This window comes from Haemaphysalis longicornis, unplaced genomic scaffold (assembly GCF_048455015.1).
Source record: "Haemaphysalis longicornis isolate Haplotype H1 unplaced genomic scaffold, Haemaphysalis longicornis Haplotype H1 scaffold_5, whole genome shotgun sequence".
Lineage (NCBI taxonomy): Eukaryota > Metazoa > Arthropoda > Arachnida > Ixodida > Ixodidae > Haemaphysalis > Haemaphysalis longicornis.
This window is the reverse complement of record NW_027526385.1, coordinates 56,462,258-56,486,121: the sequence shown is the minus strand read 5'-3', so window position 1 is coordinate 56,486,121 and position 23,864 is coordinate 56,462,258. Positions and strand designations below refer to the sequence as shown.

Here is a 23,864-nt window from a genome sequence, read left to right as displayed (position 1 = left end):
GCAACATACTAATAGGCAACTGCAGCCACTCCGTGCTTCCCACGAGCGCCGGCGTCACATAGCAGACATAGCTTCGCATCTGTGGTGCAGAGACTCGGGAAAATGACGATGGCCACCTGGGTCACTGTCCACTCCGGAGATTCCAGTGTGGTTTCGTCGAGTTTCCGTTTGGTTTTGATTTACAGATTTTAGATCCAAGAAAGCTTTGCGTTACCTATCGTTATCAGTACCATAAAGTTCTGAGCAAATGCCCACCCCAAAACACACACCCCACCTCCCTCGCCCCCTTCAGGGATGAAATTGAAATTTTTTATTTACTAAAAGAGCCCAAAGATAACCCACCCCCTAATATCGATGGCTTTAGCGCCGATGAGTGAACAAAATAAACTCGAATCATCTACTCATGTGCTGATGTGGTCACTTATTTGTCCTTTCTGCACTTGAGCTGGAAGTTCACCCATCTAGTATTTTTTCTTTACATCTCCGCAGTTTTGGTTGCCGGTGCAGCCACTTTTCTCTAGTTTTTCGCACCTGACCCAAAAGATCGCCCATCCCGTATTTTTCACTTGATATCTCTCCACTTTGGGTGGGCGTTCTTTCATAACTTTACGGTAGACAGAGGGGAGGCTGGTTTTTCTTTACAGAGCGAGCTGTCAGCACAGCTGCATCTCCTCTTATCTCGGACACCTCCAGAATACTCTGGAGTGTCTGGCAGGTACAGTAAAACCCCCTTACAACAGACATTTAAATACAACATACTGATTTGCAATGCTTGGTTGGTCTTCCTATCTGTACCATTGATTAAACTTCTTTTACTGCAGATTCTGTTAGAACATACATTTGGATATAACAGACCGGTTTGAAAGGTTAACAAGTCCAAGTTTGCATCTCTAAAGTGGACTTTTCAAGTGCACGCCACCAACCATTCATTTGCTAGGTACGTTTTCAGAGTTTGTGCTTCTACCTCCCAGTTGTGATCAAACGAAAACAATTTGAAACAATTAAAAATAATTGCGAATTAGTAGAAGTGAAACTTTTTGCATCCACTTGCAGTATGCACTAGTGTGATGTCCTGGCAGTCAAGTGATTGGATTTAAAATTTAAGTGTTATAGTGCAGCAGATGAGGTGCTTATATATGAAAGTTATCATTAAAACAAAAAACGTATGCCCTCATACATTATAGATGGCTAAATCTCCAAGCTTAGCAATGAATCTTTAGTTGCATTTAATTTATATTCATGTGAAGACAATGGAAATGCAAGTGTAGGTTGAAGACGTGAAAGAGAGTAATATTAGTACGAGTGAATCAAAAGTTTGAGGGGGTGCATTACAACAGGAGCCCAGCAAATGTAAGAAGAATCATGCATGTGATTTTGTGATGTGCTTCACAGTGCCACAAGAGGATGAAACTGCTGAAAAACCCAAGTCATCCCGAGGGCTTGTTGGCCTAAAATACCAACCTGTTTAAGTTGTAACTGAATCTCTAGAAACGACCGGCATACTTTTATTGTGTGATTTGTTTTGAACAGTTGAAAAGTCCAAACTCTTGTTATAGCAGACTTCATCCATGATTCTGTAAAAGTCTGTAGTAACAGTATTTGGATTGTTCATACTTCTTTTATAGCAGACTGAAATCATGACGACTATCACGGTCTGTTATAACGAGGTTGTACTGTAGTAGCTATGGGCTCTCAAACCGTTGTCGGTGTCGTGCATTAGCAGCGACAGGTTGCCACAACTGCAGAGTACCATTTTTTTGCTTCTTGAAGCTATAGTACATGCTTCCAGAACAGCTGTGGCACGATCGCCTTCAGGACTCAAATTGGGGAAGCGAAATTCAATCACTGATGTAAGTGCGTCTCTAAGACACTCCACAACAGGATGGGGCCATGTTCGCAAAGAAGACAAAGACAACACGCTGCCATTATGTTCGCTTTATTTTTTGGTGCCCCTCCTCGAGATGGCAGGGTTGGTAGATCCGTGCAGGCAACCCTTTTGTCGAAAAATAAATAGACTGCCACGAATGGCAGCCTCACGAGTCAAGTGGGATAAAAAGGGGGGTGGCTACAAGAGGGACAAGAGGGAAAGAGCTGGAGAAAGGTGATGCCGAGGGAACAGCAACACCCATGTCAACATTAAAAATACCAAAGATAAATATATACAAATGTACAATTAAAACCATGCAATTGGAGTGCATTGCGTAATGACAGTGACTATTAAACTGCTCCGTGACTTGATAGGCGATAAATTAAGAACAAGCAATTATGTATACGACTGCTGAGCTGGAGAAAGGTGATGCCGAGGGAACAGCAACACCCATGTCAACATTAAAAATACCAAAGATGAATATATACAAATGTACAATTAAAACCATGCAATTGGAGTGCATTGCGTAATGACAGTGACTATTAAACTGCTCCATGACTTGATAGGCGATAAATTAAGAACAAGCAATTATGTATACGACTGCTGAGCTGGAGAAAGGTGATGCCGAGGGAACAGCAACACCCATGTCAACATTAAAAATACCAAAGATAAATATATACAAATCTACAATTAAAACCATGCAATTGGAGTGCATTGCGTAATGACAGTGACTATTAAACTGCTCCGTGACTTGATAGGCGATAAATTAAGAACAAGCAATTATGTATACGACTGCTGAGCTGGAGAAAGGTGATGCCGAGGGAACAGCAACACCCATGTCAACATTAAAAATACCAAAGATGAATATATACAAATGTACAATTAAAACCATGCAATTGGAGTGCATTGCGTAATGACAGTGACTATTAAACTGCTCCATGACTTGATAGGCGATAAATTAAGAACAAGCAATTATGTATACGACTGCTGAGCTGGAGAAAGGTGATGCCGAGGGAACAGCAACACCCATGTCAACATTAAAAATACCAAAGATAAATATATACAAATCTACAATTAAAACCATGCAATTGGAGTGCATTGCGTAATGACAGTGACTATTAAACTGCTCCGTGACTTGATAGGCGATAAATTAAGAACAAGCAATTATGTATACGACTGCTGAGCTGGAGAAAGGTGATGCCGAGGGAACAGCAACACCCATGTCAACATTAAAAATACCAAAGATAAATATATACAAATCTACAATTAAAACCATGCAATTGGAGTGCATTGCGTAATGACAGTGACTATTAAACTGCTCCGTGACTTGATAGGCGATAAATTAAGAACAAGCAATTATGTATACGACTGCTGAGCTGGAGAAAGGTGATGCCGAGGGAACAGCAACACCCATGTCAACATTAAAAATACCAAAGATAAATATATACAAATCTACAATTAAAACCATGCAATTGGAGTGCATTGCGTAATGACAGTGACTATTAAACTGCTCCGTGACTTGATAGGCGATAAATTAAGAACAAGCAATTATGTATACGACTGCTGAGCTGGAGAAAGGTGATGCCGAGGGAACAGCAACACCCATGTCAACATTAAAAATACCAAAGATAAATATATACAAATCTACAATTAAAACCATGCAATTGGAGTGCATTGCGTAATGACAGTGACTATTAAACTGCTCCGTGACTTGATAGGCGATAAATTAAGAACAAGCAATTATGTATACGACTGCTGAGCTGGAGAAAGGTGATGCCGAGGGAACAGCAACACCCATGTCAACATTAAAAATACCAAAGATAAATATATACAAATCTACAATTAAAACCATGCAATTGGAGTGCATTGCGTAATGACAGTGACTATTAAACTGCTCCGTGACTTGATAGGCGATAAATTAAGAACAAGCAATTATGTATACGACTGCTGAGCTGGAGAAAGGTGATGCCGAGGGAACAGCAACACCCATGTCAACATTAAAAATACCAAAGATGAATATATACAAATGTACAATTAAAACCATGCAATTGGAGTGCATTGCGTAATGACAGTGACTATTAAACTGCTCCGTGACTTGATAGGCGATAAATTAAGAACAAGCAATTATGTATACGACTGCTGAGCTGGAGAAAGGTGATGCCGAGGGAACAGCAACACCCATGTCAACATTAAAAATACCAAAGATAAATATATACAAATCTACAATTAAAACCATGCAATTGGAGTGCATTGCGTAATGACAGTGACTATTAAACTGCTCCGTGACTTGATAGGCGATAAATTAAGAACAAGCAATTATGTATACGACTGCTGAGCTGGAGAAAGGTGATGCCGAGGGAACAGCAACACCCATGTCAACATTAAAAATACCAAAGATGAATATATACAAATGTACAATTAAAACCATGCAATTGGAGTGCATTGCGTAATGACAGTGACTATTAAACTGCTCCGTGACTTGATAGGCGATAAATTAAGAACAAGCAATTATGTATACGACTGCTGAGCTGGAGAAAGGTGATGCCGAGGGAACAGCAACACCCATGTCAACATTAAAAATACCAAAGATAAATATATACAAATCTACAATTAAAACCATGCAATTGGAGTGCATTGCGTAATGACAGTGACTATTAAACTGCTCCGTGACTTGATAGGCGATAAATTAAGAACAAGCAATTATGTATACGACTGCTGAGCTGGAGAAAGGTGATGCCGAGGGAACAGCAACACCCATGTCAACATTAAAAATACCAAAGATAAATATATACAAATCTACAATTAAAACCATGCAATTGGAGTGCATTGCGTAATGACAGTGACTATTAAACTGCTCCGTGACTTGATAGGCGATAAATTAAGAACAAGCAATTATGTATACGACTGCTGAGCTGGAGAAAGGTGATGCCGAGGGAACAGCAACACCCATGTCAACATTAAAAATACCAAAGATAAATATATACAAATCTACAATTAAAACCATGCAATTGGAGTGCATTGCGTAATGACAGTGACTATTAAACTGCTCCGTGACTTGATAGGCGATAAATTAAGAACAAGCAATTATGTATACGACTGCTGAGCTGGAGAAAGGTGATGCCGAGGGAACAGCAACACCCATGTCAACATTAAAAATACCAAAGATAAATATATACAAATCTACAATTAAAACCATGCAATTGGAGTGCATTGCGTAATGACAGTGACTATTAAACTGCTCCGTGACTTGATAGGCGATAAATTAAGAACAAGCAATTATGTATACGACTGCTGAGCTGGAGAAAGGTGATGCCGAGGGAACAGCAACACCCATGTCAACATTAAAAATACCAAAGATAAATATATACAAATCTACAATTAAAACCATGCAATTGGAGTGCATTGCGTAATGACAGTGACTATTAAACTGCTCCGTGACTTGATAGGCGATAAATTAAGAACAAGCAATTATGTATACGACTGCTGAAGAGGCGCACACGTCTATGGCCGCCGCAGTTTCCTGAAAAGAGAACAAGGAAGACGTAAATTGCAGCCGTACCATCTCTGGTATGGTACAATGGCAGCAACTACGACAAAAATGAAGCGATGCTCCACTGATACCAGCAGCCATTTCCTCTATGCATTGAATGCCAAACTCAACACTATAGTTTCTTTAAATCTGAGCTGGAAAGCGCTTCGCACAACATTACTTGTGGTCCGTGCCACCCTTTCCTTTTTTTTTCCAGGCGAAAAAGGCGGCCATTTTGCAGTAGAGAAGGACACACGAAGCACAATATTTTGGCACACGAATCTGCCTGCGCATACCACTTCCCTTAATTAACACCAGGCACATGCAGTGACACACCTTTGCAAAGTCCAAATTTCCTTTTTTTTTTTATTTCATCAAATTCTGGGTGTTTCACAGGCCGAAGCTATATACCTGGGCTACAAGGATTGCTGTGGTGAATATTAATTAATACCACCCAGAGATGTCCAACGTGTGTCAAAGTCTCGACGCAGGAACATTTTTATTTTTCACCTCCATAAAAAAGATGGTTCCTGGGACCGAACTTCGATCCGGTGCAGCTTCACCCAAAAGTGGTAGACTTTGTAGTAATAAGACACTGTGCACAAACACCAATAAATGTATTTTAGATTCACAAATTCTTTTGAAATACCTGCCAGAATGGCTGCACAGTTGAAAACCGCGATAACAAATCTGCCGGGGAAAGCCAGAAGTTCCGCTTTTGCGGGAATTCCGTTGCCGTGAGAATGAAACAAATTACGGAAGAACCGACTGCAAACCGAAAAATTTGTTTCCAAAAGTCGGTTACATTACTTTGCAAAACTTCACAGGTGACCTTGAAGGGTTATCTGGACTGTGACATCCTCAACAAAGTGTGCGAGCAAGAAGAATGCAGTGATTGAGGACGATGCAAACACCGTATTTACGCACGAAGAGCAATACTGTTTCTAGCTCGGCTGCTCTAGTGTTCATTCCTCAGGCGTTGCAAAGATGCTCCCCTTCACAAGAAGGTCGAGGCTGTGGAGGCGCCCCTCCTGCAGCGAGTGTTGCCACTCCCCAGAAGGTAACACACTTTTCCCAGAAATAAACGCTGAGTGGAGTGGGACTATACACAACTTTTTTTGTCTTGTTATTTACGTAACACTGGCACCTGCTGTAAAGGTAAGTCATTTTGGCTGTGCAGGGTTCGTACAGGCTTCAAAAGCAAAAATTCAGGGGTTTTCAAGGACTTTCAAGGACCAGCAAACACATTTTCAAGGTCCCCATCTAATTTTTTATCTGGGATTATTTATAACCTTTCCAAATAAATGCAAAAAGTTTTTTTTATTGCACAATACCTAAGCACATTTAGATAGGTGCTAACGGGTTCGTAAATGCTCCCCCAGCGTTATTTTTTTTTTATTTCATGGCTGGTATTTACAGGTTTTTCTTTTTCTTTGTGTTTTTCTGAGGCCGTTTGATTTCAAAAATTTGTTAATGTTGCCTGCATCTCCTGCTTTGTCAGCAAGAGCATCAGCTGGAATTAAGTCGACCAAGTGTTGCTTCAAGGCAGGATGAACTATGTGCACGTCCACCATTCGCACGTAAAAAGCAAACGAAGATGGAGCGTATGAAGCACAGACTAGATGGAAGATGCAAGATAGAGAACAGAAGCTGGCTTTCACTGGATTGTATCGTGATATGGATTGGACTGACAAGTGCCTGCTCCCAATGTTGCCTTGTAATAATGAAAATCCACCAAACTTGTAATTTCACGCAGTACACTGAAACTTGATTGTTACAATGTTTCTTTACATTTGTTAACATCTAAAATCCATGACAAATACTTGAAATTCTTGTGAAAAGGCAGAACCATTGATTCTCTCCAGAAAACTCAAGGGTTTTCAAGGACCATTTAAAAATTCCAGGACTTTCCAGGCCTTGAAATTGACACTTCTAAATTCAAGGGTTTTCAAGGACCTGTGCGAACCCTGCTGTGTTACATTACTGACACGGAAGTGATGGTTTTTCACTAAAATATTTCGAACCGCGGAGATTGCTGTAACGAGATTCTACTGCGCTACTAACTACCCTCCTGGGGCGGTACGCTTCGCCAGTTATACAGCTACTTTCAAGCTGAAAGCTATCGAATACGCCATAGAGCCCGGCGACTGTGCCGCAAGCAGGCCCTTTGGCGTCTACGAGTTGAGCGTGCGCTACTGGAGACGGCCGCCCGGGGAACTGAAGGCCACCAACAAGAGGCGCAAAGCTAAAGGAGCTGCGCACTGAGCTGGCTGTCATTCCAGGTGGCTGAACTTCCATGCTCCCACCTTTGAATGATTCTTTGAACAAGCCGTTCAAAGATAACGTTCAAAGGCCGTACACAGAGTAGATTGCAAGCACGCTCTGACGCCAGCCGACAAGCTGAGGAGACCGTCGGCGGAGATGCTGTGCAGCTGGATATCGGAATTGTGGGGAATGATCGCCGCAGATGTCATCAAGAGCTCCAAAAAGTTGGGCACATCGAATGGCCTGTATGCGACTGGAGACCACTCGGTGTGTCATGGAGACGAGGCCTAGGTGACAACAAGGCAACAGCCAGCTATGTTAGCAGCCCTGACTTGGACTAGGACTGTTCCCATTCGGATTCTCAACTACCAAACGTGCGATGGTGAAGGTGGGCGGCGGCGGCTGGCCGCAACGAACAAAGTTTTGCGCTTCGTGCCCATGTCGACCCTGTACTTTATTTTGACGGCAAGTCCTGCTTGGAAATGGCTTGGTTACGTATAATAACTATTCAAATCTCATTTCAGCTTGATTTTTACCCCTCAAAGTTTTTTTTTCCCCACATAATTATCGCACCCCCCAACTTCACACAGATTTTTCCGGAAAAAAAAGTGAGAGGATTACGTGATTGAATGCGGTACTATGCTCATGACAGAAGCACACTGCAACAAGGACGTTGCCCACCAACCGTATCATTGCGTGACAAGCAGCCAGATTGGCAACAAGTGCACTTCCCAGCAAGCCTTTAAAGGAGCCATGAAGAGAAAATACAACTTTGTTTAATTTGAAAGAACTAGGATTGAGTATCTCACTCAGCTCCATTACAGACCCAAAAGATGTTTTTTTAATGAAAAAAAGCAAGAAGTATTTAAAAAAATTCAAATTTCGCGCCACAGTGACGTGTTATGAGCAAGAATGACGTCATACGGGCCAACAATAAAACATAATTTTCAGTGCGTTAACTGCACGTTAGGATTCAAGTGATGCGGTCAAATGGCAGCAGAGGCCCCATTACCGACGTCCAGTCATGTGTCATCGCGACAGGTCAGTTAGGCGGCTGCCAATCGCACAAACAAGGTTCCGTGACGTCATAGAAAAGTTGCGGAAAATTGGCTAGGGGGTCGCGACTGCTTCACACGTTTTCTTCAATATCTCCGTTATTTGTTCGAAGATTGCGATGATATTGGTGTCATTGTTATCGGGACTAAGCAGTCTTTCTAATAAACCCAACTTGTATTTTCTCTTCATGGCTCCTTTAAAGCACTGCTTGAAAGGCTCTTTTGCCACTCAGTCCCCTGGCACTCAGTCAGTTCCCCCAAAAGGAAAGCAAGGTTTCAACTTACACAGTCAGGTTCGCCTCTTTGTAGGTAGCACACCTGGCGGTGCTGCGTGCCGGGCGCCCTGACGACCTCCGAGCTGGGCTGCCTCCGCCCACCGCTGGAATGAGAAGAGGCAAGGGGCACCCAAGTGAAGCGCTCCGCTTCCTACCCACCACAGCCCGAGACATGACCACTTTGTGGCAGCTACTTTCATTCAGTAAAACGGGAAAATTTGAGAAGTTTCCCCCTCAAATAAAATGGCAAGAACTCACATCCATAGACAGCCTAGAATGTGTGTGTACTCATTTGGGTGGAAATACCTGCACATCCCCGAACCCAATGCACACCAATCAGAAGAAGGGCAGACAACAAACTATTCCCCTGTCTGAGGCTACAGATGGCGACTGCCCCATTCCTGCGTTTCAGGTCGTTCCCATTCCAGTAGATGACAAAAGACTGTTCCTCGGCAGCACAGTCTCGCAAGGTTGTCATCCTCAACCAGTTGCTCGTGCTTTACAGAGCCACAGAAGGGCAACAACTGCGGATTTAAAGAGGCCATGCCGACAAAATAAAAGTTTGTTTTACACAAAAAATTTTTTTTTTAGTTTTACTGTGCCCACAGCGCTCGCCCGACAGCAAGCGATGCTTTATTTACTGAGAAATAAGCCAAACTTTCAACTCCCCCGCTAAATTACGTTTTTTCTTGCCTTCGACAATGACATATCCAGAGCAGAACCTTAAAACTAAAGATAGCCTAGTGACCAGGGCGTAGCGCAAGGTCGCTTTCCCTGACGCAGGCGGGCGTAGAGGACGATGCTGTCGCAGCCAGTGCGCGAGGTTTAATAATAAAAAAAATTTACCTCACACCAATGCAGGAGAAAGGTAGAAGTAGTTACAGGTGCCATTAGGGTAGTTACAGGTGCGTATGAAATTTCGACAGACTATGCCCGGGGTGAAGCATAATTAAGTGAATTCGTTGCACAGCAGTATTTTTTTTGTACTCGTGCATGGTTCCAAAACACAAGATGTTCACCGGGTTTATTTCTGAAAATCTATACATGTTTAACAGTGATGCTACTGGCTTAGGCCGCTTTGGAGCAGCTTTTGGAGCAGGCAACAATGCGTTTTGGAGCAGCAAAACCAGCTTTCGGAGCAGGTTTTGATAGAAGCAATTTTAAGACGCATCCTGCGTTCACGATAGATAATCACTAAAAGCACACTCTTCGACGATAATAAATAATTAAAAGAACCCAGAACATGGATATTTCATCCCCATTTTCGTCAAGTCTCCTGAAGAATGTCTGCATTGAACTTTGTGCAGCGGCCTGCACAACAACAACAACAACAAAAAAAAAAACAGGCTCTCATTTTTACACAACAGCAGATGTACTATGAACAAACTAAAAATTGCTCGTGACTATGAACATGCTATGTAAAATGAGCGCAATTGGAAGGCTATCGTGGGAGCACCGACCAATAACATCAGTAGCACCTCGGCTTTGACTGCATAATTTGCATCAATATTTAGCAGCGTCAACGCTGCCACCATAAGGGTCTAAAACAACAAGCCGCTGATAGCAACGTTATTGTTTACAAAGGCAGCGGGCAGCCATTTCTGGCAACCAACATGCAGCACCAGGCTGAATCTTGCCCCTTCACGACACATTTGCCGCAAGCAACCAAAACGCTTCCGTTAATGACAAGGTGGCCCATTAAAATCCGAATTAAAAATTGCCTGTGACGCTGGTGCACCGCCATTGCAGCAATAATCAACGGTAAATCAGCCATCGCTTTTGTACCCCTGCTATGCGGGCACTTGCAACGGCCAATAACGCGAACGGCAGTTGAATGCCTTGACGGCCGTAGGAACTGAACGGTGGTGCCTGTGCTCACACGGCACTTCCCATGTTTAGTTCCGCTTGGATGATTCATCACGTTACTCTTGAGATGCTACCTCGCGAACTAAAAAATTTTCTTCTTTAATTATTTTCTGTGCATGTTACACAGTGTATTTCTTTCACTCGTCGCAGCCATTTTTTGTAACAGTACTGCATAACATTTAACCGATCCAATCCGATTCATGGCGTTGCAAATGGCTGCACTTGTTTTAGTTCCAATGTGGTGAAGCGTCCTAATTCACAATCCATCGCTTTAACTAACCGCAGCGCCGCTGTCCTACCACAAGTTAATTTGCAAATGCGTCAGCGACGCATTTGCAAATGCGTCGTGACGAATCGTTTTTGTGGCAGCGCGCTCGCCTGCAGTGGGGACACGTTGCTGGGTGCAGCCATCTTGCCCATCTGCCGACGGAACAGAGACCAGTGACCTCCATTGGCTAGGTGATCGCCTTTGGATTTCCAACGGCACTCGCGCTGCCATGTAACTCCGCCTAACTGCCTTTAAGGCCAACTGCTGTTCTTGTAACGGCCGTTAAGGTGCCCGTGTATAACAACCGTTCAAGTCAGGGAAAAAGAACCGCTCCGTCATTTGTTTGCACACTGCTATGCCTAAAGGCGGTCATGAAATGAGATCCCCACCGACCTGCAGTGGCACACATGCAAGAAAAGCAAAATACAAGTAAAATGTACGAATATTTCAGCCTTGAAAACGCCATCGACAAGGCCTGTCGACGGGCTTCGCACCCGGTTGTGCGCAGAAACTTCAGTTGATGTTCACACAGCAAAACGCATCATTGCCGTTATCGCAACAAGGGCCAGTTTGCCTTGGCTCGGATTGCGTCCTGAAAACAGGTGCACCGCGATGTCGCTTTCAATGGGGAACCCCAAGTAATTAGTTTCATTTCGGAAAGTCAGCGTACACCCTTGGGCGCAGGTTGGGCGCAGAATTGCCAAATTTAGAGGAAATGTAGGAGGATGTAGCAGCCAGAGCACTTGCGCGCAGTTCGGCGCAGCCGTAGCATCACTGATGTTATTTGGAATGCACGGAACGCATATTCCGTTTGTTCCGAGCAAGAATCAGATTATGGGAACTGAACAGACGGAAATCCAACCGCTAGTAAACATGAAGACACCACCTACGTCGTTTCCTTTTTTTCTCATTTAACTCTGACAAATAAAGTAGATGACATGGCAACACTACTTGAAACGTTTGGCTTAACTTTTACCGCCATACTATTTACAGAGACGTGGTATAATTCAGCATCAGAAGTGAGGACAGGTGGGGAAGGCCAAATGGCTATCAGTATTTGTCCCGCAATAGGCAGGGTAAACGTGGTGCTGCCGTTTATTGACGTGTATGTTTGCAGATACAAATGCACACAGAGTTTTCCAGTCTACCATAAATGGACGTGGTCTACGTAATGTAATAAAAATCCTTACACGAGTTACGATCGGTAGTTGTCTACTTGATGCGTTTAATTAGCAATATCCCAAACTTACGGCTGATGTTGTGCATACAGATATTAGTGATAACCTTCAGGTAAACTGCTCACTGAAACAAATATTACCCTTAAGAAAGCCATGCCAACAAATTGTGTGCAGAATATTAGCCCAGCAAATCTATAAATACAGAAACATTCTTCCGGGAAAAAAAGAAAAAGAAGCAACACATGAAGAGTGGATAGCGGTGTGAAACGCATCACGGAAAACCGCGACATCCTAACTCACAGCAAATAATTTGATAGTGAGATTGCAGTAGTACTTGAGACCCCTAAGCATATTAAAACAAAACGCAAAAAAATGATTCATTTCTACCCGTGGAAGCCCAACACAGATCTTTTGACTATCGTAGTCGCCTTTCTATGAGCAATACACGAGAGCTTATTGGTATTACGCTGTTTTCGTGCACGCACAACACCCAGAGCTTTCGAAACACCTTGAAAGACAAAAAAGCCAATTTTCGCGCTGTAATATCACGCGAAAATGCTGTAGCAGCGAAAAAAGGATTCAGCACGCTGGCGTTCACTCCGCCCAAAATGCGACAGAACCCTGAGCTACGACATTCTTATTTCAAACAAACGACCCCTAAAGCTGCGTGCAACAATAATTGTGGCTGTTAAACAATGTACGTTAGACGACCTTGTACTTGTAGGATTGAGCCAAAACACATCGACCGCATATTGATAGTTTTTCTGGCATGAAAACGTGACAACGAAGGCCGATTTACAACTCAAAGTGCAGGCAGCGTCGGCCAGACGAGCGTCTCTTCAGCCTTAGGCTAAGGCCGCCACCTCGCAGCGTGCACAGGAGTTACCAAAATTACACCTCTCCGCCTGGCTCCGCGCCGAATGGGATGGCCGGAGCAACTGTGTGCCGCCGGCAGCCAATCACGGAGGCCATGGTTCGGTTATCTTGTTTATCATCCACTCTCATAGATGGCACTGCAGTACCGCTAGAATGCCAGTGTTCACACTTTGCTTCTGGCCAGACTTTTATACCTGCCATATTTTTTTATGGTTCATACCAATCATTTCCTAAAGCGTAAGCTATGATTCAACAAACATGGTCACGTAAGTGACCATGCCGCTTATGGTCACTTACTCTCACTCACTTCCTCTCTTGGTCAGTGTTGTGTCAGACAAGTCCAAAGCGTTTGACGGCTGTGTTAGGCAGTATCAGCTGGCAGAGTGCTGCACCAACTGCTTCGGTGTTTACGTGTTTGTTCATAACTTTAATTGTTAACCACAATTCTCACTGCTATAAAAAGAATGTGCTATAAAAAGTGCAAATAACTCGTTCGGCAAGCTTATAAGCCTCGCCTAATTTGCGCTTGCTTTTGCCAGCCTCAGCCAATCACACAGCTATAGGCATATGACATCATAAGCTCTGTTGCGGGGAAATTAGCTAGTGCGTCGCGCGGCAATTCCCTTTTTTCCTAATTACATTTACAACTGTATTTACAACTATGTGCATGTGAACCACTTTGCTAGTTTACCACCACCACCAACTGCCAGGTATGTACCAGAGCTCAGCGTTTGGCGTTGAGGCCTTGTGTTAACTGGTATGTGCAGCTTGAAGTACGTTGAATACACCAAAGCACCTTTCCAATGGGTACTGGCCGGCGCCGTCATGCTACAAACTGTGCCACATGCAGGGGTGCAACAGCCCAAATTAGATGTGGGTCGTTTTAGAGCGACACAGTAGCGCCACATAAATGCATGCATTCTTCGGCTGGGTGGTCGCTTTGGGGTGTTGGGCAGGGGTGAGAATGGCCCAGAGTAGTGCTGCAGCAAGGGCCGCAAAGCAACACGCACTGCCCTCAGTTGTTTTGCTTGCCGCTTTGCGTCCTTGCTACAGCACTCCTCTGCAAAACACGAGAGGCATGAGGCATGATCACGCCGACTTCACAAACAGGCCACAGTTACGATTGTAAATGAAGGCGAGCCAGAGAGAGAGAGAAGCACTCACACGAGGAAGAGCGGACAGCAGCCACGGCTTCCGCCACGGGCAGGCGACCACTGCGCCGAGCGTTGGGGGAGAGGAGCGGGCTGCTTGGGGTCTGTGGCCTCCTTCAGCCCCTGCGACCTCTTCCCCCGCGACTTCCTGGCCTGTGGCAGCTTTTCGTCGACGCAGTGGTCCTGCTTGGGATGGAGGGCTGGGTTCCCCGTCGGACGAGCGCCCGCTACGTCGAGCAGAGCCGAGCGTTGCGGTCGCGGGCCGCCCTCTCCATCTTGAGGCCCGTCCCCGCCTCCTCTCTCCCACTGGCCGTCGCCGCTTTCGGCAGGTGGGATGGCCATGTTTGTCACGTCCCCTGCGGCGTCTCCAGCCATTGGGGTCGTCCCCTTCTTGACGAAGAAGGTCACCCGGTTTGCCGCCTTCTTTCGCTGCACAGCAAAAAGGCGGACAGGGTGTGTAAGCCCACGACCATGTGGACCACTTTTCACACAACCGTGTAGACCATACACTGGCAGGTTGCATTGTTTTTGTTCTCATACCTCAAATAAAAGCAGGAGCTGTTTATGTATTGGTGATTGCTGCACCCCTGGGCACCCGAGTCACCCCCTGGTCACAGCAGTCCAGCACGAACAGTGTTCTTGACTGTCTCAGCACCATACAATTGCCACGAGACCTCTCCATTTACCCCAAGAGCTATGCATTAAAACTTCAGATCCCAGTGTGCCAAGGCCACCAATGCGTGACAGGGCACAGCAAGACGGGTTGACAGTGCACTCTCCCACGCATCTAATTTTCCACCCCTGACCCTACACATCCGATGTAGCATTCCTGGAACCCCTCTCTCCCCCTGGTCTATGGCCTGCTCCATCAGCTTAATGCAAAGCCCTACTCAGCACTGTTTGATTATCTGGACGAGACTGGCAGCACTGAAACAATTTAAAATTTAGAATAGCAGAATCTTCAGACTGCTTCATCACACTACGCAGCTCTACTCACACAAACTGAGTGTTCTGGTTTTCCTTTCCCATATTTTATTTCTTTTCTCTTGTCCTCTATCTTGTACCCTGTTATCTATCGGGCCCCTTCTTTACTCCCTTCCAGCAAACCTCTCTCTCCCAGGTTAACATTTTACATATTAGGTCAATTGCACAACAAGCACTGCAGGACTTTGCACAACAAGCACAACAAAGTCCTCATCCCTGCAGGATTAGGACTTTGCACAACAAGCACTGCGTGCAGAAATAGTGTATTTGTGGTATTTTGGCTGCCTCAAAAATGCTGCCACTATAACAGAAAGAGAAAAATTAAGGCTGTTCCACTCAAAGTGAAAGCTGTCGGAAGTGCAGAGCAGTGATTCGCCATAATGGGCTGTGGCGCCGTTATCCGCTCCCTGCTACCACCCATCACACTCTTCGCCGCCCTGCCTCACCCCTCTCTTGATGAACGGAGTGGAGGTTTGTACAATGCAATTCAAATTTCCCGCCTTTGCAGTGCTAGCGCATCCCCTGCCTGGAACAGTTCGAGTGGGAGTTTTGTTCTTTTTGTGCTTGCTTTCATCTCCACGTGCCAGCACCTTACTGTGCAGTTTGGAATGCGTCGTTCCTGGCGGCCACTTTTTTCGCTTACTATCGTATAAACCAACCCAATGGGCATTCCTACCTAAATGAACGCGGGGGGCTTCCCGTTATATACACAGATTTTGCCTCAAATGTACCTGCAGTTTTCTGTGCACTAAACCACGGGGAGATATGTGACAAGTGCCAGCGGTTATGACTATATAAGCGAATGGTTGACTATAACCGTTCACTATAACCTAAGCGAACAGTTATATAAACGGCTTGTTTTTCGAAGCCTCTGTCACAGGCTATACATGGGTCCGTTACATCGCTGCAGCGCCTGATTCCAGCAGTGGCTAGACATTGTGATGGTGAACGAGCTACAACGGCAAGGTGGGCCCCTAAAGTGCTCTGCACTTAAAAAGACATCCAGCCCCCTTGTAGTGCTGCTCTACTGGACAGCTACAATACCACAATTTATCATCATCATCACCAGCCTATCTACGCCCACTGCAGGGCAAAGGCCTCTCCCATTATTCTCCAATTATCTCGGTCCTGTGCCAACTGTGACCAATTTATTCCCGCAAACTTCTTGATCTCATCTGCCCATCTAACTTTCTGCCGCCCCCTGCAACGCTTGCCTTCTCTAGGGATCCACTCTGTTACCCTTAATGACCAGCGGTTATCTTGCCTTCGCATTACATGCCCTGCCCACGTCCATTTCTTCTTCTTAATTTTTACTAATATATGTCCTTAACACCAGTTTGTTCCCTGACCCACTCCGCTCTCTTCTTGTCCCTTAATGTTACACCTATCATTTTCCGCTCCATTGCACACTGAGGTGTTCTCAATTTAAGTTGAACCCTCTTAGTGAGCCTCCAGGTTTCTGCCCCGTAGGTGAGTACCGGTAAGATGCAGCTGTCATACACTTTCTTCTTCAGCGACAATGGTAGGCTGCTATTAATTATCTGAGAATGTCTGCCATATGCACCCCACCCCAATCTTATCCTTCTAATTATCTCTGCCTCATGGTTGGGATCTGGGGTCACAACTTGGCCTAAGTAGATATATTCGCTTACCACTTCCACTGCCTCGCCACCTATCTCAAACTGCTGTGCTGTCCCGAGGTTATTGATCATTACTTTAGTTTTCTGCATATTAATTTTCAGGCCCACGGTTCTACTCTGTTTGTCCAATGCACTAAGCATGCTTCGCAACTCCTCCCCCGAGTTACTTAACAAGGCAACGTCATCAGCAAATCTGAGGTTACTGAGGTTTTATCCATTAAAGGGACCCTGCAACACTTGCCATCGACTACTAGTAATGTGGTTTGGGATAAAGTCTATTGTCTCAGAAATCTCCTCCCGCAATAATTATGAAAATCCGTTCACAATTAACGAAACTACGCGCGATGAGAAATCGCGCATAATCGTTCCCTCTCAACTCGACCGCTGACAACGCGACGAAAGCTGCGCGCTCTCTCCCGTAGAGGGGGGCGGCTCGCGGCGTTCTCTTCGGCGGCCTTCGATATATCACATGCCGGGTAGTTTTCTCCTTTTCTCCGCAACGCGGAGGGGCCTATTTCCGGTCTGGTGCCACAAAAAAGCAGGCATGGGTGCCTGCTCGCAAGTGCGCGCTCGGGCTGGTAGGGCGTTTTTGAAGCAATAAACGTTTGTAGTCGAGTGGTCTCGTTGAAAGGGAAGTATTGAGCTCATCACTCAAACTCCGCGCGCACTCAAAACACAAAAGAAACAGCAAAACTGTGCCTACAGGTTCAGGCATAGAAGAGGCGATGACGACGACGGAAATGGGAGAATCTAGCCGCGAAGTTGACCAGTGACAACCGATCGGGCAGCCATGGCCTATGTGACGTCCCTTAGGCCATGCATAATGAGGACAACTGAAGAGAGAGCGGTTGGTTTTTCCGCGTCTTTCACATCGATTTGCGCGCTCACCGCTTCACGTGCACGTGTAATAATTGGCTCAGGTATTCCTGGCAGTGTAATCTAAACGTCGCGCAGGTTTACTTGCACTGCTCAAAGAGTGTTGCAGGGTCCCTTTAACCCTTACTCCTACTTGTTCCCAATACAACATTGTGAATACTTCTTGTAAACATGCTGTGAATAACATTGGAGAGATTGTGTCTCCTTGTCTGACGCCCTTCTTTATAGGTATTTTACTGCTCTCGTTACGGAGGATGATGGTAGCTGTGGACCCATTGTAGATATCCTCTAGTATTCTTACATAATGCTCATCTACCCCCTGGTTCCGTAATGCCTGAATGACTGCTAGGGTTTCGACCGAGTCAAATGCTTTCTCATAATCTATGAAGGCTATATATAGGGGTTCAGTATACTCAGCGCACTTCTCTGTCACCTGATTGATCGTGTGAATATGGCCCATTGTTGAATAACCCTGCTTGTTCTGTAGGTTGACTGAAATCTAAGGTTGCAGAAATTCAGTTAGCGATTACCTTGGTAAGTACCTTGTAGACGACTGACAGTAAGCTGATCGGCCTGTAATTTTTCAAGTGCTTCATGTCGCCTTTATAACAATTTATAACAATTCACAAATTTAATTCCTGCCCCTTTTGTCAGCCAAAGCAAAACCAAAGCTCAGAGCTATGCCACATGTTGCCAATGGTTATTCAAGCAAAAGACAGCCTGCTAGGTTGCACTAGGTGTGGTAACCAACTCCAACCTTCCCGTTTTTGATGCGTTCTCTTGGCTGCTCCTGCAAGTTTGCCAAGTCATGTTAAGCCACAGTAAGCAGGCAATTCAAAATGCACCCTTTACAACGCAGTATCCCTCTGCGATGGCCGCAACGTGCCCCCAAACAAAACTGCCCCGAAGTACAAACTCCGCAATCTTTCTAATAAAACAGAGCTGCATGTTGTCTTTACGGTTCCTTTAAAATTGGCGCAAAATTTCAGCTCTTTGTCGTTTCCACTTGGCTTCACTTTTCTTTTTACCAACGAGATTTGTTCCGGAGAAGAGCACCGAGCCAAGCAGGTGACTGGAACAGCAGTGAGAACACAGGCGGAACGAAAAATGTCCAAAATAGGCGATTAACTGCTCAGATGGCTCTTGGATTCCTGTGAAGAGTGAACCACTCCTACAGGAACATCCCAAATGCTCGCAATAAACGTTTTGTTTTCTCTCTCTCCCTATCTCCCTCCCTCTCTCTACCCCAAGCGCAACTTTGGGTTGCCCGAGAACAGTTCCCACAATTGCAAAGTTCCCCCCCTTCTCGTGCAAGTGCTCCACCTGCAGCCACTCACCCCAGCCTCCGACGGCCGCGACTTGAAGGCTGACTTCCTGGGTCGAGTCTTTGCCCCAGGTGGACTATTCTCGTCACGTCTGAAGTCGGCCACCTCCCTTGGCAACAGGGTGTTCCTGCTCAAGGCCTGGGTTGGGCTGGGGGAAGCGATGAAGGCCTCGTCGAGGACGCACGTCAGAGACAAGGCTTTGGCCGCCCCTGGACCACAGTCTCTTGCGGCTGGCATACTTGAGCACCTGCCAAGAGGACCCTGGGCCATGGCACCTGCCGACAAACAACACATGGTTGCCATGTGAGAAAGAAAGGGAGGAAGAGGATGGGATGCGAGGTGCACTGGAGCGGAGGAATGCCAATTGGGAGTGCGTGGAGTCTTCAAAGGGGCTTTAAATGCGCCGACACTACGCAGGCGATGAGGCGCGCCGCAGTGGAGGGCTCCGGATTTTTTTGACCACCTCGGGATCTTTAACGTGCGCCGAAATCTCGGACACACGGGCATTTTTGCTTTTCGCCTCCAACAGAAAAGCAGCCACCGCAGCCGGGAATCAAGCCTGTGTCCTCGTGCACAGCAGCACAACGCCTTAGCCACTGAGCCACCGTGGCGGGTGTATCACTGTGAGCGCTACCGTGCACGCGTTGCGGGACTGGACACAGGTGGCAGCGTAAACAAGAAGGAGACAACAAAAACGATCGCACTGCTAAGAGTGGAAAGTGGACGCACAGAAGATTCAGTTTCACCAGGAGTAAATGCCGATTTGAGTCGTCCACAAATGATACTTCACGAAATGATGCTGTCCAGTGGTTAGATCGCGTGAAAAGATGTATGAACAAGGCTTTGCACAGAAGGTGCTGTCGGAAAAGCGCGACGCCAACCTCGTTTCCCCGGCCAAGGCAGCAGGGCAGCAGCTTCAGATGCCCTCCTCCGCTGCACCCGCGTGAAAGCAGGGCTGGAGCCGGCATCTTCCAGCCAAGCGTTGAACCTGGCACCCTGCTTGGTTGGACTGCACGGGGTGCATGGTATCTTGGGCCGGTGGCTGAAGGCCGCGCTGTATTCGTGAGCACTGCGTAAAGGGCAGGTTGTCAGCTACATGGCTCCTTCCACCTGTAGGCAACGAGCTGACACCCTAACTACTATTGGCTCACCACAGTGAGTGGGAAAGGAAAGAACGGAGGAAAAGTGTGCGCAATAAGTGCTGTCCCATCACAAGGGCACCACTAACCGGAGGGTTTTTAGGATGGTTGCTGCAGGCACAACAGTCGTGCATGGCAACATTTGGAAGAGAGGGAAGCAGGGAGGGACGTCTACCCTCTCGCACCAGCAGGATTAAAGTTAGCTCAGGATGCGGATAGAAAGCAACAGTGCCACATCGCTAGTGGCAAGTACTACAGGTGTGCACATATTCCAAAGTTCAAATATTTCACGAACAGTGTCTGCTATTGGATTCAACTGGCAGCGCAACTTCGCTGTACAAACAATCAATGTTGGCTCTGCCACATGAGATGCAAACTTTCAAGCTTAATTGGCTTAATTAGCTTAATTAATCGCAGGGCTTAATTGGCTCTTTCGCACGATGCCAAAGCTCTGCCAAGAGCATAATACGCGACAGCATTGCACAAAACAAGTGCATCCTAAACTATGGTGCATGTTAACTGAAGTGTTACGCTAGTTCGGTAAAATTTTTACCCCAAAAGAAGTTGCCTGTCAATACAGTGTCCCAAGTGAAGAATCGAAAGTTACTACTCGTTGGCTTGCAGCAAGGTCTTACTAGCCACTAGCATGCCTGGCACCACTGTAATGACTGGAGGGACTGGCCAAATATATACTGTTCGTGTGCTCAGCATGTTGAGAAACACTTATTTCCTCGTGGCAATGCATTTTTCTTCCACTGCTCTGCCATCTTGTCTGAATCTCCAATTTGTACTCAGCCATGTCAAATCATGAGTGCTGAAAGTTATCTTTTTATGTAGCCGTGTTCTTTAAAGGAGCCATGAAGAGAAAACACAAGTTCGGCTCATTCAAAAGATTGCCTCGTTAGAATCTTACTGACACCACTTTTAACGTAGACTTCGCTCAAATAAGCTACATAATTAGGAAAAAAGGAAATGGCCATGCGCCCCACCAGCTCATTTCCCGCAACATAACCCATGATGTCATACGAGCCAGCTCTGCGAATGGCGGAGGGCGGCACAAGCAGACGCAAATTAGGTAGAGCTTATAAGCTAGCCGAACGAGCGATTTGCACTTAGATTTAGGGCACAGTCTTTTTAAAGCTCTAAGAATGGTGGGACAAACAGTGGAAGTTACGACAGCACACGTAAACATAGAAGTACCGATGCGTACTGCTGTTTGTACTGCGCGCACTATGCTTGGTTTAGCTGCACAGTACTGCGGGGCTTTGGGGTTGTCTCAGATGACACTGGCGATTGACGCAAGCAGCGGTGTCTTATGTGAACATATTTGTCGAGCGAGCACTGTTTCAGGAAACGATTATTTTCTCCCAGAACAAAAGCAAGCCAGCTTTAATTACGGTCAAAAACAAACCAAAGGCAGAAAACCATTGCAGAAAACGGCTTGCCACGGTATGGTGGTGCCATCTAGGTTCAGAATGGGGTTCCTCGAGGACAGCACCACCTTGAAGGGTGGAGACACCCTTTGAACGGCCCCGTGCTGCTGCAATCGGGTCAACGTGCTCAACGTGTTGTTCTTTTCGTTTACAACGATACCTAGCAACGCGATACAGATAAGATGATTCAAACTTTGCCAGTAAACCGCGCTGTGGTGACAATTTTGATGCGGTTTTCACACAACGACTTGCTTCGGCAGCGAGCGAGCGACCCAAATTGGCGGCGCCTGTGTATACGCGTCTCTACCCTGTACGGCGGATGCTTGAATAAGGTACTCTAGGCTGCAGAGCGGTCGGTTCCTGTGATGTCATGAGACCACTGTGATGTCACGAGTCCTGTGAGACCACGAAAACAAACGATTTGGCGGGAAAATCGAAATTTGAACTTAAATTGACCAATTTCTCAGGGAATAAAGCATCGTTTGTATCCGGACAAGCGCTGGGGGCACTATAAAACATGAAATCTTTCGAATAAAACAAACTTGCATTTTCTCTTCATGGCTCCTTTAAGGGCCAACTGCACTCAAATTTCACCTTGGCCAAATTTACTTCGAACGTACAGTGCGTACCACCAAACTAACTCCTCGTGAAATGCCTCGTTAATTATAAACATTTAAAAAGCTCCACTGCACGCGAAGGTGCACCTGCTGGCAGATGATAGCTTGAACACCGCCATGAAGCAGAAGTGACATGGCGGCCAGCCCTGCCCTTTTCCCCATGGACAGCCAGGAGAACCGGTCGAGCTCCGGTGGGCGCAGTTCTCATGTTGAATTCCAATGGCAGATCCGGAGCGGTCACCGTGCTCCACCGCGGAGCGCGCCGACTCTGCGAAGAGCGGGCACTCCGAAGCTGCCTTTGGAACGCAGCCGCTCCTGCCGGAGCAAAGTGCCGAACCGTGACCGGAACAGGAAATCCCCAGCATCCTTTGCGTCGCGCAGATTGCGGGTGATCATGGCTGAAGCGAAACCTGCGGCTCGTTCCTCGACTCGCCCGATCAACTACGACGATCGCTGAGCTGAATTTGTAGATTCCGCGCGTCGTTCGCAAGAAATGGATAAAGCAGGCAATCGTGAAGCGTTTTCTTCCTTCGGAAACAGTCCGCGCACACGCCGGCCGCGCCTGCCAGCTCGGAACACTCAGCTGCTCGAACCGGCGCTGACCACGGTGGCAACCGCTTGTCGCTGCTCTTCCGAATCAATCACACCGCTAAAAAGGAGTTCCACATGCGAGAAAGTAGATGTTAGTGTGATGAAAAACTGTGCTAGGGATTGTTGTCAGGGCTTATTTTAAAAGCGGCGATCAGATATCTGCCGCGATGCTAAGCCTACTCTGACCGGCCGCGGACGTCCGGCGATCCGACCGATCGCCGCGGCTGGCCGCGGCGTTGGCGTTGGCGGCGTGCGGTGCCTCTCGCTGCGCGGCTGGAGGAGGCAGAGGAGGCGAGGAGGCGAGCACTGGCCGGAAGCGCAGACGGCGGCGACGTTGGCGACGTCACGCGGCAAAAGTAAGCGCCCTAGTGAGTTCCGGCCGACTCCGCCGATTTCAGCGGAGCAAGTTTTCTTGCTCCGCGGAGTGATCTCGGCTGCGACGGCGCTCCCGATCTACCATTGGAACAGGATTTGGTTGCTCCCGATCTGCCATTGGAACGCGTCTGCTCCACACAGAGCAGAAAAGTTGCTCCGAAAGTGCTCCGGATCTGCCATTGGAATTCAACATCAGATGGCTGCGGCGAGGGCAAAACGTCATACGCAGGTTTGCTTCGACCGGCCAGCCACGTGCGGCCGCTTGCTCGCTGGCTGGGCCGTCCCTTCGGCCTGGCCATAATGGCCCCGCTCCTCTCAATTTTGGTTTAGAAATCTTGATTTTTGATGGTCGTTGTTTGCAGCATGGATAATCGCATTTCAGCTGTCATATTTTGTATACTGCGAATCTTGTGAGGCAGACTATATGGAAATAAGGTTTTAAAGATGTTGAAATTTTGAGCGCAGTAGTTGGCCTTTAAGCACTATAAACACGAGAGCAATGATTCTTTCATCCCAAAACATTTGATTTGATTTGCAAACAGTTCTCACCATTT

At 46.4% G+C, this 23,864-nt stretch overlaps 1 protein-coding gene across 1 annotated transcript; it reads right to left on the bottom strand.

The window, feature by feature from the left end:
• Positions 1-1,900: 1,900 nt before the first annotated feature.
• LOC144138946 (uncharacterized) lies at positions 1,901-22,740 on the bottom strand. The gene is made up of 6 exons (XM_077671457.1): positions 22,586-22,740; positions 20,037-20,224; positions 19,168-19,430; positions 14,344-14,759; positions 9,002-9,095; positions 1,901-5,387 (listed from the first exon to the last, which is right to left on the bottom strand). Exons 1-6 carry the CDS (start codon positions 22,738-22,740, stop codon positions 5,322-5,324), a joined length of 1,182 nt encoding a protein of 393 aa, XP_077527583.1. The 3' UTR covers positions 1,901-5,321.
• Positions 22,741-23,864: the final 1,124 nt, after the last annotated feature.